This window comes from Marmota monax, unplaced genomic scaffold (genome assembly GCF_021218885.2).
Source record: "Marmota monax isolate L192 unplaced genomic scaffold, Marmota_monax_Labrador192_F-V1.1 WCK01_AAM20220418_F8-fsc00157, whole genome shotgun sequence".
NCBI lineage: Eukaryota > Metazoa > Chordata > Mammalia > Rodentia > Sciuridae > Marmota > Marmota monax.
Window position 1 is genome coordinate 546,546 of NW_026694573.1, and position 18,348 is coordinate 564,893.

Below are 18,348 nucleotides of genomic sequence, written 5' to 3' on the forward strand. Positions count from 1 at the left end.
CCTTCATGACAAACACTCAATAAATTAGTTATAGAAGGAACATATCTCAGCACAATTAAGGTAGTAAATGATAAGCCCATAACTAACAGCATAACATTGGGAAATGTGTTTCCTCTAAGACCTTCAACAAGACAAGGATGCCTGCTTTCACTACTCTCATTCAAATTATTACTAGAAGTCCTAGCCAGAGCAGTTAAATAAGATAAAGAAATAAAGGGCATCCAAATCAGAAAGAAGGAAGCTAAACTATCCCTATTTATGGATGACATGAAAAACCTACATACAACCAAAAAAAAAAAAAAAAAACTGTTAGAACTGATAAATAAATTCAGGAAAGTTACAAGATACCAGATCAACACTCAAAAAATTGGTAGTGTTTCTATTATTCAGTAATGAACTAGATGAAAAAGAAGTCAAGAAAGCAATCCCATTTGCAATAGGTACAAAAAAACCCTCAAAATACCTAGGAATAAATTTAACCAAGGTGAAAGAACTCTAGAGTAAAAACTATAATTGATGAAAGAAACTGAAGAAGACACTGCAAAATGGAAAGATATCCCATATTCTTAAATAGGAAGAATTAATATTGTTGAAATATCCTTACTATCCCAAGCAATCTAGAGATTAAATGCAATCCCTATAAAAATATCAATGATATTCTTCACAGAAATAGAAAAAAAATCCTAAAATTCCTATGGAACTATAGAAGACATTGAATAGCCAAAATATGCCTGAGCAAAAAGATCAAACTGGAAGCATCACAATACTATAAAGCTGTAGTAACCAAAATATCATGGTAATGTAGTAACCAAAACAGCATGGTGCTGGCATAAAGAGAGACACACAGGCCAATGGAGATGAACAGAAAACAGAGAAATAAATCTATATATTTACAGCCAACTGATTTTTGATAGAGGCACCAAGAAAGGATCTTTGAAGAAAGGACAACCTCTTCAATAAATAGGGCTGGGAAAAGTATATATCCATATGTAGGAGAGTGAAACTAGATCACTTTCATGATGTATACATTGTTAACTTTGTTACTGTAACAGAATACCCGAGATAATTAACTTGAGAGAAAAGGTTTATTTAGCTCACAGGTCTAGAGATTCCAGTCCAAGATTAGGCAGACCCATTGCTTTGGACTTCTGGTGGATATGCCAGATGGCATTGTGGGGGGAACGTATAGCATAGTAAACTGGTTACCTCATGGCCAGGAAGCTGAAAAGAGAGAGGAAAAGACCAGGATCCCAGAGTCCCCTTCAAGGGCATGCCCCCAATGACCTAAGGACCTCCCACTAAGTCTCAACTGCTAAAGGTTCCACACCTCCCAGCAGCAGTCTTAGGGAACAAGCCTTTAAACCATGAACCTTTGGGGGGAACATTCAGCAGAATGGAGAGACAAGCAGTAGAATGGGAGAAAATATTTGCAAACTATACATCTGACAAGGGATTAATATCCAGAACATATATGGAACTAGAAAACTGAAACAATAAAAAAATACAATTAAAAACTGGATAAATTATCATAATAGACACTTTTCAAAAAAAGAAATACAAATGGCTAACAAGTATATGAAAAACTGGTCAACATCACTAAAATTAGGGAAATGCAATCCAAAACCATGAGTTATTATCTCACCCCAGAGTGGTTATTATAAAGTAGCAAATGCTGGCAAGGATGTGGATAAAGGAGGACTCTCAATGTAAATTAGTGCAGCGATTATAGAAAGCAGTATGGAGAGTTCTGAAGAATATTAGAAATACAACTACCAAATAATCCAGCAATTCCACTACTATATCCAAAGGTATTAAATTGGTATGTTGAAGAGGTCTGTACTCCCATGTTTTTTGTTTATTTTTACTTTTTCACCAGGGATTGAACCCAGTGGCACTTAATAACTTGAGTCACATCCCCAGCCCTTTTAATTTTTAATTTTGAGACAAGAGGCTTAGAACCAAGTTGCCCAAGCTGGCCTTGAATTTGCAATCTTCCTGCCTCAGCTTCCCAAGTAGGGAGATTACAGATAAGTGACACCATGCCTGACTAGGCATTTTTTATTCAAGTAATATTTTTGCTCTAATCTTTCTCTTCTTGGACTCCATTATCCTGAAAGTTAGACTTTTACTTTTATTCAACAAGTCCCTAATGGTCCAATCATTTATTTCAATCTTTTTTCTTTCTGATCTTATACTGAATACTTTTTATTGATCAATCTTTGCTTTCTGTCATCTGCCATCCTATTATCAGACTTTTTTTTTTTTAAGTTTCAGATATGGTATTATTCAATTCTGAAATGTCTGTTTTTTAAAAGGTAATTTCTATTTCTTTGTCAAGAACTACTTCATTTATGAGGGGCTGGGGTTGTGGCTCAGTGGTAGAGTGCTTGCCTAGCATGTGTGAAGCACTGGATTCAATCCCCAGCACCACACCAAAAAAGCTAAATAAACAAAATAAAGGTATCGTGTCCATCTACAACTAAAAATATTTTTTTTAAAAAGGAACTACTGTGGCTAGGGTTGTGGCTCAGTGGTAGAGCGCTTACCTAGTACGTGTGGGGCCCTGGGTTCAATCCTTGGTACTACATATAAACAAATAAAACAAACGTATTAAAAAAAAAGAACTACTTCATTCATGAATGTTTACCTTTGCCTCAAGACATATAATCATAAAAGCTACTTTCCTAAATCATAAAATCTTTTTCTGAATGGGGCACAGTGGTGCTCACCTGTAATCCCAGCAACTCCGGAATCTGAGGCAGGAGGGTCACAGGTTCGAGGCCATTCTCAGCAATTTAGCAGGGGCCTAAGCCATAATAAAAAAATTGCTTAATGAGACCCTGTCTCAAAATAAAAAATTAAAAGGGCTGGGGATGTAGCTCAGTGGTAAAGCACTCCTGGATTTAATTCCCTGTAACACCCCACTACACTCCCTACACAAAATCTTTTTCTGATATTTTCAACTTCTGAGTCCTCTCAAGGTTGACATCTGTATATTATCTTTTCCCTTGAGAATTTCTCTCATTTTTCCTGGTTCTTTGAATGTTCAGTAATTTGGGATTGTATCCTAATTAAGTATTAGGTGGGATCTTTGAGAAAATGTTTTGTGTTCGCAGGAATTGTCACCAAGTTAGCTGTGTATCATAGATTCTGTTTCACCTGCTGTGGACTGTGGTTTTAATCTCATTTCTCAGACTAGCCTCAAATTTGTGCTCCTCCTGCCTCAGCCTTCTGAGTAGCTAGGATTACAGGTGGACAACCACTATGCCCGGCTCACTTAAGAGTTATTTAATGAATGGTTCTTAATTTCTAGTTGGGGAGTGCTTTTTGGTTTTTACTTTGTTCATTCCCAATTGTATTGCATTGGCACATAGAATTTTATTGATAATTATTTCTTCTTTATAAAACCCACTGATGTTTCTTTGTGGTCCAGTGTACAATTTTTACATGTTTCATGAGCACTTGAGAAGAAGGTATAGGCTGTGTATCAGAGAAGCTGCACATAGATTCATGATCTCTTCCCTGTCATTTGTGGGTGTTTGAGTCATTTCATCATTATTGTATACTTCTTCTGACTTGCACTAAAAATAGTATGTCACATTCTCCAATCATTAGTAGGCTTCTGTAACTTCTTGCATCTTCTGCTTTATAAGAGTGAGATCTTTGTTATTTAGTGAATTGATGTTCAAAGTTGTTGTATCTTCATTGTGGATTACAAACTTAAAAGTATCAGGCTTTGGGCTGGGGATGTGGCTCAAGCGGTATCGCGCTTGCCTGACATGTGTGCGGCCCGGGTTCGATCCTCAGCACCACATACAAACAAAGATGTTGTGTCCGCCGAAAATTAAAAAAATAAATATTAAAAAAAAAAAAAGTATCAGGCTTTGTCAAGTGAAAGCTTTTTGGCTGGAATTCAACTGTGTGATATTGATATTTCAACCCTTTATTTTTTTAAAGTTTTTTTTGGCTATAGTTGGACATACTATCTTTATTTTACTTATTTTATGTGGTGCTGAGGATCAAACCCAGTGCCTCACATGTGCTGGGCGAGCACTCTGCCGCTGAGCCAACCCCGTCAACCCTTACTTTATTTTAATTCCGTTTGTCTCGTATACCTTTGCCTATCTCTAATTTTAGTCTTTTGGAATCACCATGTTTACTTTGTTTTCTTATTGACATGAATTCTTTTTTAAAATTTTTTTAAATTGATTTTTTTAAATCTTTTTTTTACATTTTTTTGAAGTTGTAAATGGACAGAATGCCTTTATTTTATTTGTTTATTTTTATGTGGTGCTGAGGATCAAACCCAGTGCCTCATGCATGCTAGGCAAGCGCTCTACCACTGAGCTACAGCCCCAGCCCCATTAAATCGATTTTTAAAAAATAAATGACAGCAGAATGCATTATAATTCTTATTACACATATACAGCACAATTTTTCATATCTCTGGTTGTATAAAGTATGTTCACACCAATTCGTGTCTATACATGTACTTTGGATAATGATATCCATCACATTCCACCATCCTTGCTAACCCCCTGCTCCCGACTCTTCCCCTCCCACCCCTCTGCCCTGTCTAGAGTTCAACTATTCCTCCCATGCTACCTCTCCCTGCCCCACTATGAATCAGCCTCTTATATTAGAGAAAACATTCGGCATTTGTTTTTGGGGGATTGGCTAACTTCACTTAGCATTATCTTCTCCAGCGCCATCCATTTACCTGCAAATGCCATGATTTTATTCCCTTTTATTGCTGAGTAATATTCCATTGTATATATATATGCCACATTTTTTTTATCCATTCATCTACTGAAGGGCATCTAGGTTGGTTCCACATTTAGCTATTGTGAATTGTGTTGCTATAAACACTTATGTGGCTGTGTCCCTGTAATTTGCTGTTTTTAAGTCCTTGAGTATAGACCAAGGAGAGGGATAGCTGGGTCAAATGGTGGTTCCATTCCTAATTTTCCAAGAAATCTCCATACTGCTTTCCATATTGGCTGCACCAATTTGCAGTCCCACCAGCAATGTAGGAGTGTATCTTTTTCCCCTACATCCTTGATAACATTTATTGTTGTTTCTCTTCATAATAGCTGCCAATCTGACTGGAGTGAGATGATATCTTAGAGTAGTTTTGATTTGCATTTCTCTAATTGCTAGAGATGATGAACATTTTTCATATATTTGTTGATTGTATATCCTATTCTGGGAAGTGACATGTATTCTGAGTCAGTGAGTACATTCTGAACACGAGTTCTTTAAAAGATAATATGTATTGTGAATATTTTCTCCCTGTTTATAGCCTCTTTTTTAAACTTCCTTAATGTCTCTTGATGAGAATTGTGATTTTGAACTTCATCCTTGTAAGACTGGAGTTTATTCTTTTCAGTTCTATGTAGTATTCTAATGTGTGTATTTACCAAACTAATCCTATTCTGCAGTTGATAGCCACTTTGATTGTTTCTAGTTTTTGGTACTATGCACAATAACGCTGTGAACATTGATATACAAGTCTATTTGTGCACATCTCAAAATTTCTTTACGGTATATTTAAGAGTAGGGATACTCAGTCACAAAGTGTGCAAGATAGTACCAGATTGTTTTCTAAAATGGTTGTTTCAATTTATGCTCCTTTCAGCATGATAGAAGAGTTACAGTTGTTCTGCATTTTTTTTCAGCACTTGACAGGCTGTTTGATATTTTGTAAATGGGCCAGGAGTATAATTATATCACATTGTGGTTATGACCAGCATTTTCAAGATTATTAGTTTAAACATCCTTTTGTATGTTTACTGGACATTTATGTTGCATATGCAGTATCTAGTCAAGTCTTTCGCTTGTTTTTCTTGGATTTGCTTCCCCTGCTCCTCTGCCTCCCCAATTCTGGTGTTTGCTCTTTTATTGCCTTGATCTGTGTATTCTGAATGTGTCTAATAGGAACTTGTCTATATCCCTGTCCCCTAGGATGCTGCTATACATTTTAAATCTACTGAAAAGTTGCAAATGTGGTGTCAATTGCCTGTACACACTTGACCTATATTCACCGATTGTTAGCATTTTGCAACATTTGCTATACTTCTGTGCCTATATATAATTATCTCCCTGTGTTCATAGGTCTCACATCTGTGGATTCAACCATTTGTACAGACATTTTCCTTGTTATCCTCCAAATAACATAGCGACCATACATATAGCATTTACATTATATTGGGCATTATAAACATCTACAAATGATTTAAAGTATATAGGAGAATGTACATAGATTCCACACAAATACTATTACCATTTTATATAAGAAACTTATGCATTCTTAGATTTTGATATCCACATTGTGGGGCCAAGGGATGTCCTAGAACCAATCTCCCATAGATACTGAGGGACAACTGTATTCATATGTAGATGGATACAGATTAAGAGATATTTTTTCTATTAAGCAATTAGAAAACAAATAACCCAATCAACAAATGGGCCAAGGACCTGAACAGACACTTCTCAGAGGAGGATATACAATCAATCTACAAGTACATGAAAAAATGCTCACCATTTCTAGCAGTCAAAGAAATGCAAATCAAAACCACCCTAAGATACCATCTCACTCCAGTAAGATTGGCAGCCATTATGAAGTCAAACAACAACAAGTGCTGGCGAGGATGTGGGGAAAAGGGTACACTTGTACATTGCTGGTGGGACTGCGAATTGGTGCGACCAATTTGGAAAGCAGTATGGAGATTCCTGGGAAAGCTGGGAATGGAACACCATTTGACCCAGCTATTGCCCTTCTCGGACTATTCCCTGAAGACCTTAAAAGAGCGTACTATAGGGATACTGCTACATCAATGTTCATAGCAGCACAATTCACAATAGATAGACTGTGGAACCAACTTAGATGCCCTTCAATAGATGAATGGATTAAAAAATGTGGCATTTATACACAATGGAGTATTACTCAGCACTAAAAAATGACAAAATCATGGAATTTGCAGGGAAATGGATGGCATTAGAGCAGATTATGCTAAGTGAAGCTAGCCAATCCCTAAAAAACAAATGCCAAATGTCTTCTTTGATACAAGGAGAGCAACTAAAAACAGAGCAGGGAGGAAGAGCATGCAAAAAAGATTAACATTAAACAGGGAGGAGAGGTGGGAGGGAAAGGGAGAGAGAAGGGAAACTGCATGGAAATGGAAGGAGACCCTCATTGTTATACAAAATTACATATAAGAGGATGTGAGGGGAAAGGGGAAAAAAATCAAGGGAGAGAAATGAATTACAGTAGATGGGGTAGTGAGAGAAGATGGGAGGGGAGGGGAGGGGAGGGGGGATAGTAGAGGATAGGAAAGATAGCAGAATACAACAGTCACTAGTATGGCAATATGTAAAAACATGGATGTGTAACCGATGTGATTCTGCAATCTGTATACAGGGTAAAAATGGGAGTTCATAACCCACTTGAATCAAATGTATGAAATATGATATGTTAAGAGCTTTGTAATGTTTTGAACAACCAAAAAAAATTTCAAAAATAAAAAAAATGTAAAAAAAAAAGAGAGATATTTTTTCTGGGCTGGGGTTGTGGCTCAGTGGCAGAGGGCTTGCCTCACACATGTGAGGGACTGGGTTTGATCCTTAGTACCACATAAAAATAAATAAACAAAAATAAATTTAAAAAAGAGATTTTTTTCTGAAACATTTTGAAAATAAATTGCTGATATGATAACTATTCACACCTAAATCCTTTAGCATACATCTAGGAATAAGGACATTCTTCTATATGAAATATCAGTGCTGTTTTCCTTCTCAAGAAAATAATTCTACATGATCTGCAGTTCATATTCAGATTATCCCAAATGTCCCAAAAAATGTCCTTTATAGTCCTCACTTTTTTGATCCAGGATCAAATTTAATATCCAGGATCTAAGATTCATATGTTGCATTTGGTTGTGCTGTCTCTCCCTTTTGATTTTTTTGTTTGTTTGTTTTCCTTGATCTTGACCTTTTTCATGAGTCTAAGCTTGTCCAGTGTCTCCTATCTGAATGTATCTGATTGTTTCCTCATGGCCAGGTTCAGGTTGAACATTGTTGGCACAGATATGCAAGGCTGGTGCCTGACTTCTTATTGCATCATGTGAAGAGATGTGATGCCTGTTGTTTACTATTGGCAGTGCCACCTCCTATCAGTTGGTGAAGGTGGTGACAGCCAGATATCTCCATTGTAAATATACATTTTCTTTTTGTGATTAGATAATCTGGAGAGTAACATCTTGGCATGATGCAAATCTGTTTCCCAGCAACCTTTTACTAGATTGGATCCTATTCAAATCTGTGGTGATTTTTAGTCTTGCTTTCTACTTGTAGCCACAGTTCCCTATTTTTATTTCCTTGAAACTTGAAACATTCTTATTTTATATACCCAAGTGCTTTGCTCTGTGGACCTAGTTCTGCCTCCTGTTGTTTCTGATGGCTCTCACTCATGGTGCCATGTGTGCTTTGTTTGTTTTTATGATTTCTGACCATAAGACTTTATCTGCGATTTCACTGACACCTGGGTAGAAGGTGGAGTCTCTCTGAGAAGACATACTGAAGTTTTGGAGAGCTTCCAAGGTGATGTGAGTTGGGGGTGAAACCTTCAGGCCAGTATCTTTCTTGCACTATGGATGATGCAGGTTTAGTTTTGGTTTAGCTTAAGCATGAACTGAGCATATAACCTTGTTAAATTCCCATCTTTATTGGGTTTCTCCTAAGAGACTAGCCTCCTTGAGAGGGCCCTAAGCTTTGTCTTTTGTCACTTCAGAGGCCATCAGAACCCAAATCCCAGGTTACCCTAAGCAGATGCCCTTAGAAAAGGTGCCAGCTGCAGGCTTTGCAGACCTCAATAGGTTGCTATGTCTGTCCAAAGTATAAAGGTGGGGTGCAGCCTGGCCCCAGCCACCCACTATTGGGGTCCCCTCTCCATGGAAATAACCCTGAGACCTTCTGTGCTGCTGCTGCTGTGGTGTCCCAGCAGGATACTATCATGCCATGGCCAAGGGCCTGTGGGACTTTCAGGGTATTTGTAGTACCTTAAGAAAGGCTGTCAGAGTTAAACAGATTGTATCAGATTCTTTCCTTTTAATTTTTTGAAAGAATCTGTCTGGCTATGATATTTTAAAAAGCAGGCAGAACCAAAGTTATACTCTGGATCAAATTTCCTATTCCTTTGCCCTCTGGGAAGAAAAGACAGGGATAGAGCTGGGCATTGCATAGCACCCCGTGGCTGGTGCTACACACAAGCTGTATGCAGGGGCTGCGGCCTCCGCCCCAGGAGGCCTTGTGCCAGGGGAGATAGGATAATGGGATTATTCTCAATTAGATTAATAAAGAATAATTAGATGTCATAAATCAAGTAATCATAGGATATTGTCATGGGAAAAATATGTAGGTAGAATTAATTAGTTTTCAAATAAAGCGTTTATTTTAATTGCTTGAAATGATGGAGCCCTTAATTGCCGATGCATCATTTTGGACTGAGCATTTCGGCTGTTGTAACAACGTGACGGGTTTGTTCCCTGAAGTTCTGGGGAAACAATAGAGGAGAACTTGATTTCATCACCTCACAATGAGTCTTCTGCTGTGAGGTTCTGGAAACTCCCACCAGGCCGCAGGCAGGTGGCAAGTGTGGGCGGGGCTTCGGCTGGCACTGCCCAAGGCCATTATGCTGCGTGTGTGTGTGTGTGTGTGTGTGTGTGTGTGTTCTTATACATGTGTGAAATGTGTTTGCCTGTGAGCATGAATGGGCATGTGTTTGAGTTGTGAATATGTTTTTGGGTGAATGAGGGTCTGCATGAGTGTGTGCATATCAGTAATGTACAAGTGCATACATATATGCATCTGTAGGTTTGTGAGTGTGCATATGTGAGTCTAAGCATATATATATATATATATATATATATATATGAATTTAAGACTTTAAGCATGTGCATGTATACATTTGTGAATGTGAGTGTATGTGTGTGCCTGTATATGTCTTATTCATGAATTATGCATATGTGTATATGTATGTGTGTGCACACATGACTACAGTGCTGTGCTGCACATGGGAGCCTGGGCAGAGATGGCCTGTCAGAACCTGCTGCCTGGTGGGAGGGATGCCTATCCTGACTTGGTGCTTTTCTATAGGTTGAATTGCTTTAGCCAGGGCAGCGTTCTTGGGCCCCTTTGGAACTGGGACCCACAGCCTTGGATCTGTCAGGACATCCATTTCTCAGGGCCCAATAGCTGCCACTCTGAAATGTCTTCAGGCCAGCCTGCTGGTAGCATCTCTTTCAGCATTTGGGGCCCTGTCATGGGCCAAAGCAGGAGCATGGGTCCTAGGAGCAATGTGGGGTTGGATCTCTCTCTCTTCCTGCAGGAAGCCATCCTTCCATTCGGGAAGAGTTAGTTGACTTTTAGTCAAAAGTGAGAGGGGCTATTTGACTGAAACTCTTTCTCAGTAACCTCATTCTCTTTGAAAGCCCTTGAGAGAAGCAGGGTTTGGTTGGTATTGGACTGCCATCTGAGGTCCAGGAAAGGCAGACCCTCACTTTGGTGTCAGAATCTGTTCCTGGACCTGACTTTGTGGGTTCTAGCCCTAGCCTCTTAAGCCTAGCAGTCCTCCCTGCACAGGCTATGGTTACCTTTTGAGATCTTTGCTCTGGTCCTTGCCTACTTTCTATGCTCTGTGAAACTTGGAAACTACTCCTTGCTTCTTTTGTAGAAAGAGAGAGATGAGGGCCTGGAGTAGCTTTGGGGAGTAGCTCTAGCAGGTAGGCCGCAGGGCTTGGTGGTGGAGGCATAGCTGAAAGAAGTTGCTCTATGTGGGCTGCCCATTCAAGAAGTCTGCCCTTCTCCTTTCTCCGTACCTACTCATGTGCTGTATGTGACCTCAGCCTATGGCCCCCTCTTCCTTTCACATCCCATTCTGGCCTCCCAGCCAAAGCTTGGTTTTGGAGGAATTCTTTCTTTTTTGCTCCCATTTTCTTTGCCTGCTGGTCCTTCTGATGGCTATGGTGGCTTCCCCAGCAGAGCAGGCCTATTTCTCCCTGCTATGTGCTGCCTGCATGTGGGTGGATTTGGGACTGTTCCAAAGACCAGGGGAAAAGGCCCCCAAGGCACACTGCTTCAGCCCTCCAGCTATCTACTTTGCCTTTTACCTCTGCACCCTCCACTTAGCACTGACACATGTGCCCTTGGCCTTTGGGACAAGTCACTTCTGGCTCTGGGTCACCTCTGCCTCTCAAGAGCAACCACCTGTGGGACTGAGGTGGCATGGAAGGCTCTGCAGGGTTAAATGAGTGGGGTGGGCTCTAAAAGTACATTGGAAGCCTGTCCTTTGCAGGGTGGATCTTAGCAGGTCTTAAACGCAGACTCTGTGATTGAGGAAGTGGCTACCTATCTGTGACAACAGCCCCATGGGGAGCAGCCAGACAACTCTGCTCTGGCCTCTGTCCATATACTGCAGCACTGGCTACTGTGCTCCTTGGTGATGGCATGCAGACTTTTGAGCACTCAAGCCTGACCCCAAGGGCCTTGGGTAGCACAACCAAACTATTTCCTGCCTCAGTTTTTCCAAAGTAAAGGAGTGCTTCTTACTTATAGGGTTTTTGTAATAATTAGAAATTTGTGAAAATATAGCCCAGGACCCAGTGAGGCTATTTGCTGTAGAGGTGAGGAGGGCACCTCTCCTTCAGCCCCACTGGGACCCTATGTGGTACCTTGCCGAAACTGGATTTTACAAAGAAGTGCACAGATAGACCTAGGAGAAGGTTCAGGAGTCTTTTTTTTCAATGTTGGGGATAGAACCCAGGGTCTTACATTTGCTATGCAAGTGCTCTACCGCTGAGCTACACCCCCAGCCCCAAGAAAAGGATCTTTACCACTGGCAGTGGAAAGGAATTCTTGGAGACAGCATGGGGCTCTATATAGGACCCTGAAGGCCAGAGTAGCCAGGGGTGGGTGCAAGTGCCCTATATTTGTCCAGGAAGGGTTCAGGTTGGGACCTTGTTGGGTACAGAAGCTGATAGGCAGGATAGGGATAGGATATCCAGGGAGGGTTCCCAGATTCCAGAAGGAGCAACCAGAAGAGGTTGGCAGTTGAGGAAAGGATGGGCCTTTTAACTCTGGCATGGACCCCTGTGGCCCATGCAGGGGGATTTGGGGAAACAGGAAGTCTTTCTCCTCCCAAAATGGCCAGGAACACTGAGCAGGGCAATGTCCCAAACACCTTTGCCCAGACTCCCTTCCTGGAGGAGGACAGAGAGTTCTGTCACTCACATGTCTTCCTTTGGTCTACAGGTGACTACGCATGGCAGCCCCTCTTGCACCACAACCACCAGATCCCCAGTTTGTCCTCCGAGGTACACAGTCAGCAGTGAATGCTGTCCATTTCTTTGGAGGAACCCAGGCTCAGGGGTGCCCTCTCCTCTTTTCAGGGTGAGTAGCAGGTGCCCCATCCTGAGCCCAGGAGTAAAGTCAAGTGGTCATAGGCTAGCATGGAGTCAGTTACTTGTTTGAGTACTGGCAGAGGGCTTCAACCACCTGTCACCTATGCTCATTGCACTTTTAGAGACTATTTGATATGTGTCCTTTTGGGAAGCTAGGAGGAACAGGGATACACAGCTTTTCGGTATAGACCATCTAGTTTACATTTTTATGGCATGGCCCTCACTCTGCTCCAGAGTAGCATACACCACCCAAGTTCCCAGGCAAAAGCTCCCGATGCCCTCTCAGTTTTACCCTGTGTTCACAGTTAGAGCTGTCAGCTATTATACTTAAATTCTTGATCTGCTGAAATGCCTGTATCCATCAGCTGTGTGTGGTGTCCAGGTTGGTCCCAGAGTGAGCTCAAAGTGTCCACCTGACTCTAGCACCTATCCCTGACCTATGCTTGGCTCTTCTCTAACAGGTCTCAGAGTGGCTTGGTACACATCTGGAGCCTGCAGACACGGAGAACAGTTGCCACCCTGGATGGCCATGGGGGCCAGAGTGTGACCTGGCTGCAGACACTGCCCCAGGGGCCACAGCTCCTCAGGTAGGTCACAGTGGCAGTGAGTCAATGGAATCCCATCAGGCCCTCCAGCAAGAAGCAAGAGCTCCCTAACAGAGGCCCTTGTGGTTCTCACTTAGCTGCTAGGGAAGAAAGGGGGTGACATGAAGGATTCCGGGAGCAGTAGCCAGCTTGACCAGCATGTAGGGGAGCAAGGGCAGCCTTTTGTCCTTGGGAAAGCATGTAGATCTGACTTCTACAGCCCCATCATCCTCACTGGGGCTCTTCACTGCTCTGAGATGGGTCTGGGAGGTGATATACAGGAGATCAGAGGGCTGGAGCTGGTGACATTGAGGTGGCTGCTGCCAGCCTGGGTGTGAGAAGGTGGAGAAGGCCAGGCTTCATGGAGGGCATCAGATTGTGACTTGGAATTAGGCAGAGTTGACAGCATCACGTGTTTAGGGGAAGGAAGTGGAATGAAGCATATGTTTGGAGACTAAGAGCCAGTAAGGAAATAAGTAAACATAGCAGGTCAAAGGCTGGGTGCTGAGACTCTTGGACCTGGAGCCCTGGCCTTGTGTCCTTTCACTGAGTTACACTAGCCCATCTGACTGTCACATTGTGGTTTGTTTTAGTGTACTTCTGAAGTAGGTGCTGTGATGGGGCTAACTTCCTGCCTGTAGGCCCTATAGCATTTCCTGTGGTTTTTGCCCATTCGGTCTCCTTTTTCCAAAGTCCTGAGCCCATGTGTTATAGACTGTATGTGTGTTTTTGTGCATGTTTTGTCTCCTACAAATTACTTGGGCATCATTTATAGGCTGCATCATAGTTGGAAAGGACCATAGAAGTTGCCCATCCCCATTGAGATGCTCACTCACCCAGCCTCTTATTAACTCAAGGGTGGATTCTGGTATCCTTGGTCTGTCCCCAGGCAATGTGTTTAGAGTGGTCTGGTTGCTGGTTATCCAACCCTCTTAACTGTGATGCTATCTGGACAGGTAACTACTTAGAAGAACCTGATAAATGTTTAAGGATGGTTCTTCCTGCAGCCTGGTGCCAGTCTGTGGCTTCAGAGCAGGATCTGTTATTCCTAGTGGAAGAGACCACATGTGAAGAATCCACAGAGAGCCTGGCCAGTGAACAGCATGAGGGAGTATGAGGGATTTGGGGATGGGCAAACTCAGGGACCTCAAGTTAAGAGGCATCTCTTGGTAGTTGACTAGGGCTGCATTTTGGCATTGCCACTGCAACATTGTGGAGATGGTGGAATCAGGGACACTAGGTGGGCCAGAAAGGAGCAGGAAGGGGCAGATGAATGAGTAAGAGGCTTCCCACAGGGAGAGGAAAGGACAGGGCATCATAGGGACAGGGAGAGTGTGCAGGGAACGAATAAGAAGTCCTCTTTCAGGGCTACCTGTCTGCCATAGCAGACTGTTTGTCTTCAATCACAGGAATATCTTCCCCTAAGCAGGTTCAACTGTTGTCAGCCCAGGAATGCACCAAGTAAAATATCCACCTTCTTGAGCAGCCTTTGGCCCCACATGGGCCTGCTGCCACCTTCTGAGACTTGGCACCCATTACGTCCAGGGCATTCATGAGCCATTACCTTCATGGCCTAGAACTCCAGAAGGACAGACTTATTTTCCTGTTCTAGACTTGATGCTCAGGACTCCTGGGTGCTGTGGAGTCTAGTTCCCAGAGTACAAGTCCTCTGACAGTCTGCAGAGTACTTTTGTGCCTGACTCATACTGTATCACCACCCCAAAATGGCTGGCAGATGGCCGAGGGACCACAGTTGTTCAAGAGGGTGATGGCTCTGACTTTTGTGCTTGTAGAATCCTTGTTGAAGGAGCTTAACTCCTTTCTGGCTAAGCTGCCCCAGTTCTCCTCACTTTCATGTAGAGAACTCTGTGTGGTTTTAGTCTTTCCTTGATTTTCAGAGTAGACCTCATTTCCATATATTCCTTTAAGCCACTTGCACGAAGAGTGATCATTTGTAAATGTTCTCCCTGAGTTTTCAGCTGAGAGATAGACCCTTGAGGGCCTTCTGCTCCTCCTGGGCCCAGATGCCTGGGTGGCCTTCACAATCCTTTGGGCTGGGACCATGGAAGGCACACTCAAAGGGCAAGCTTAAAGCAAGTGTTTGATGGTGCCTCTTATCCCAGCTAGAATGGTGCTTCAGCAGACCCTCTCCTCTCCAGGTAGGGCCCCTCTCTGAGTAGGGCTCCTCTCCAGGCAGGTGAGGCCATGGGTCAGGAAGCCTGCAGGTGGCGACTGCAGGTGTGGAATGCCCAGGTGCATTTGCATTGCACTAGAGACTACAGCCCGCAGAGGCTGGCTATACTTGGACTGTAATCAGCTGTGTTTGGAAGCCAAGTCTCTCCAAGTGGTCCTTGAAGGGGGCTATGAGCTTTCATGTTTGGGGGAGGCTAGAGGATAACCAGCTCCACCTGTACCTGTACCATGATAGCCACCTCAGCAGGAAGTTTCTTTTACCTTTTTTATGGTGAAATGTAACATACTTAGAGAAAAGTGAAAGAATGAGTGTACAGACTATTGCATCATCACAGAGGTAGCACCTGAGTAACCACTTCCTGGTCAAGAAGTGGGTGCTGCCAGCCCTGCAGCCCCACTCCCCCAACCCTACCTGCCACCCTTAAAAATGTTTCCTGCCCTCCCCAATGACATAGGGAGACCCAATGCCTTGTTCTTGCTTTACCTTCTTAATATATGTCTCAAAAAAAGTATAGATTAGTTTTTTCTGTTTTTTTGTGTTTTTTTTTTTAACTTAAAAAGGAACAACAGCTTCCTCTGTGTCTGATTTCTGTCACTTGTCCTAATCTCTGCAAGGTCCACCATGGTACATATAGCTACAATTAGTTGTGTAAAGGTTTTTTTGGTGGGAAGAGGAGCATACTGGAGATTGAACTCGGGGCACTCAAACATTGAGCCACATCCCCAGCCTTATTTTATTTACAGATAGGGTCTTACTGAGTTGCTTAGCACCTTGCCATTGCTGAGGTTGGCTTTGAACTCACAATCCTCCTGCCTCAGCCTCCTGAGCTGCTGGGATTACAGGCATGCATCACTGCACCCAGCTTCAATTAGTTGTGTTGTGGCTGTTTTTTTGTTTTTTTTTTTTTAATGGTATCTATTAGATGCATTTTCCTGTTTCACTTACTATGCTCCTGTAGGTGAAGATCTGGGTTGCCCACTTGGGACTGTTATGAATGAAACTGCCAGGACAACTCCTATCTGAGTCTCTTGGTGCCCAGATGAAAACATGTCTATGGGTTGGAACCTGCACCTAGAGCTGGGATGTCTGGGCCACAGTGCGTACACACATTGGACTTGTCAGCAGATGTTCATCTGTACCCCTGCAGCAAGATCACCTCCCTCCTCTGTTCCCCCTCAGGACAAGGGTATTTCTGAGTATAATTTGAATTGAGTTTTCTAATCACAGTGGACCTCATTCTTGTATTTATCAGCCATTGGGATAAACTCTTTTTTTTAAAAAAAAAATTTATTCTTTAGTTATAGGTGGACACAATACCTCCATTTAGTTCTTTTTTTTTTTTTAATGTGGTACTGAGCATCGAACCCAGTGCCCCACACATGCCAGGCGAGCACTTTTCCTCTAAGCCACAACCCCAGCCCATTGGGATAAACTCTTAAATACCTCTTTGATCTCTTGCCTGTTCTGCCAAATTGACTGCCTTTTTCTTAGTGACATAGAGAGTTCTTTTTTAGAATTTTTATATCAAAAATTCTTTCTCTAACATGATGGCTCACATTTTTTTACTCACTTAATGGTGTCTTCAGTGAACCAAAGTTCTCATTTTAATGGAGTCACATTTGCCAGGCTTTCCCCTCCTGGTCTGTGCTTCTGGTTCTTGTGGTGGAATCCTGCACTAAGTCCATGGAGGCCCCTCCCTTTCTCCCAGGACATCACAGTTCCTTTTTAGATCCACCATTTCTCTGGAATTCTTTGCTGATGTGCTCTGTGTCCCCATTGTTCCTTCCTTCATTCTCCTCCAGATTCAACCATGTTGGTCTCTGAGGTCACAGACAGGAAAGGGGGGTGCCAGGTTGGGAAAGAAGGTGGTCAGGTTGGGAGGCCAACCATATCACCCAAACAAGCTCACAAGTTGGGCATGTCAGTAAATATCAGGAAGATAATAGGAGCTGGAGTTTTCCCTGTGCAGAGAAGAGAGTTATAAACATGAAAAGGGGGGAAAAGGTGACATGGAGGTGGCATTTGTGAGTGCTTAGGTTGAGGTCCTTTGAAGATTAGGTTGGTGTAACATCAGAATTCTTCCCTATAGAATTCTAACCAGACAAGGGGAAATGGTGGCTTTGTGGTAGACAGCCCTAGTGGGGACCATCTTGACCCAGTGGACAGGATTGCTATCCCCAGCAGTGGGCAGATTGTATCACGTGCCTCTTGGTTAGATGGCTGAGGCAGATGCAGCATCGTTTTCATGCTCATGGTCTGTCTCCCCAAACATGACTTGGGACTTGGGACTAGGCAGTGACACCCTAGGAAACAAAGGTGTGCCAGGGTCATGATGGATGGGAAAAGGAGGGATTATGGCAGGGTGTAGGAGGCATATGAGGACTGGCAGCCAGTGTAGTGTGCATCCATGTGGGGCTTTACAGATAGCACTAAGACATTGGAAAAGTGCACATCTGGGGACTACCTCTGGATGGCTGTATGTTGGTAATGAGGTGATGTCCTTGTTTGAGGAGGGGCACAGGGAGAGAATGGGCACATATGGAACAGATGAGGGGCTGGAGAAGGGCCGAGCTGGGACAAGTAATCACTAAGCAGGAGGCCTTCATGCTCTTTTCACAATTCTCTTCTGAGTACAAAACTGATGTAAGAAGTTACAATCATGTTTTTGCATCTGTAGAAGATTGGTCCCAGGATCCCCTGGAGATAGCAAAATCTGTGGATGTTCAAGTCCCTTTTATAAAATGGTGTAGTATTTGCATATAACCTATGCACTTCCTCCTGTATACTTCAAATCATCTCTATAATAATGTTAATGCTATACAAATAGTTATTATGATGTATTGTTTGGGGAATAATGACTAGAAAAAAAGTCTGTTCATGGTCAGTACAGAAACAAATTTTTTTGGACATCATTTCTGATCTGCAGTTAGTTGAATCTGCAGATTCAGACCCCTGGATACAGAGAAACAACTGTACTTGAAAAATAGATCAGTCCTTTGCTCACTGCTTGATACACACTGGTCTACCCACTACCCTCAGGTGTTGAACACACTGCTTAGCTGTCTTCTCCATTTTAGGCTCTGATCCTTCCTTGTGTCAAGGACACCTTCCTATT

At 42.5% G+C, this 18,348-nt stretch overlaps 1 protein-coding gene across 3 annotated transcripts in view; it reads left to right on the forward strand.

The window, feature by feature from the left end:
- The window catches only part of Gnb1l (G protein subunit beta 1 like), a 72,540-nt gene that overhangs the window by 24,490 nt on the left and 29,702 nt on the right, over positions 1 to 18,348 (forward strand). For all 3 annotated transcript variants that reach the window (XM_046421147.2, XM_058571727.1, XM_058571728.1), the window contains exons 3-4: positions 12,307 to 12,444; positions 12,917 to 13,042. In XM_046421147.2, the coding sequence (XP_046277103.1) occupies positions 12,317 to 12,444; positions 12,917 to 13,042 (254 nt within the window). In that variant the 5' untranslated portion in view covers positions 12,307 to 12,316. The remainder of the gene's footprint in view (positions 1 to 12,306; positions 12,445 to 12,916; positions 13,043 to 18,348) is intronic.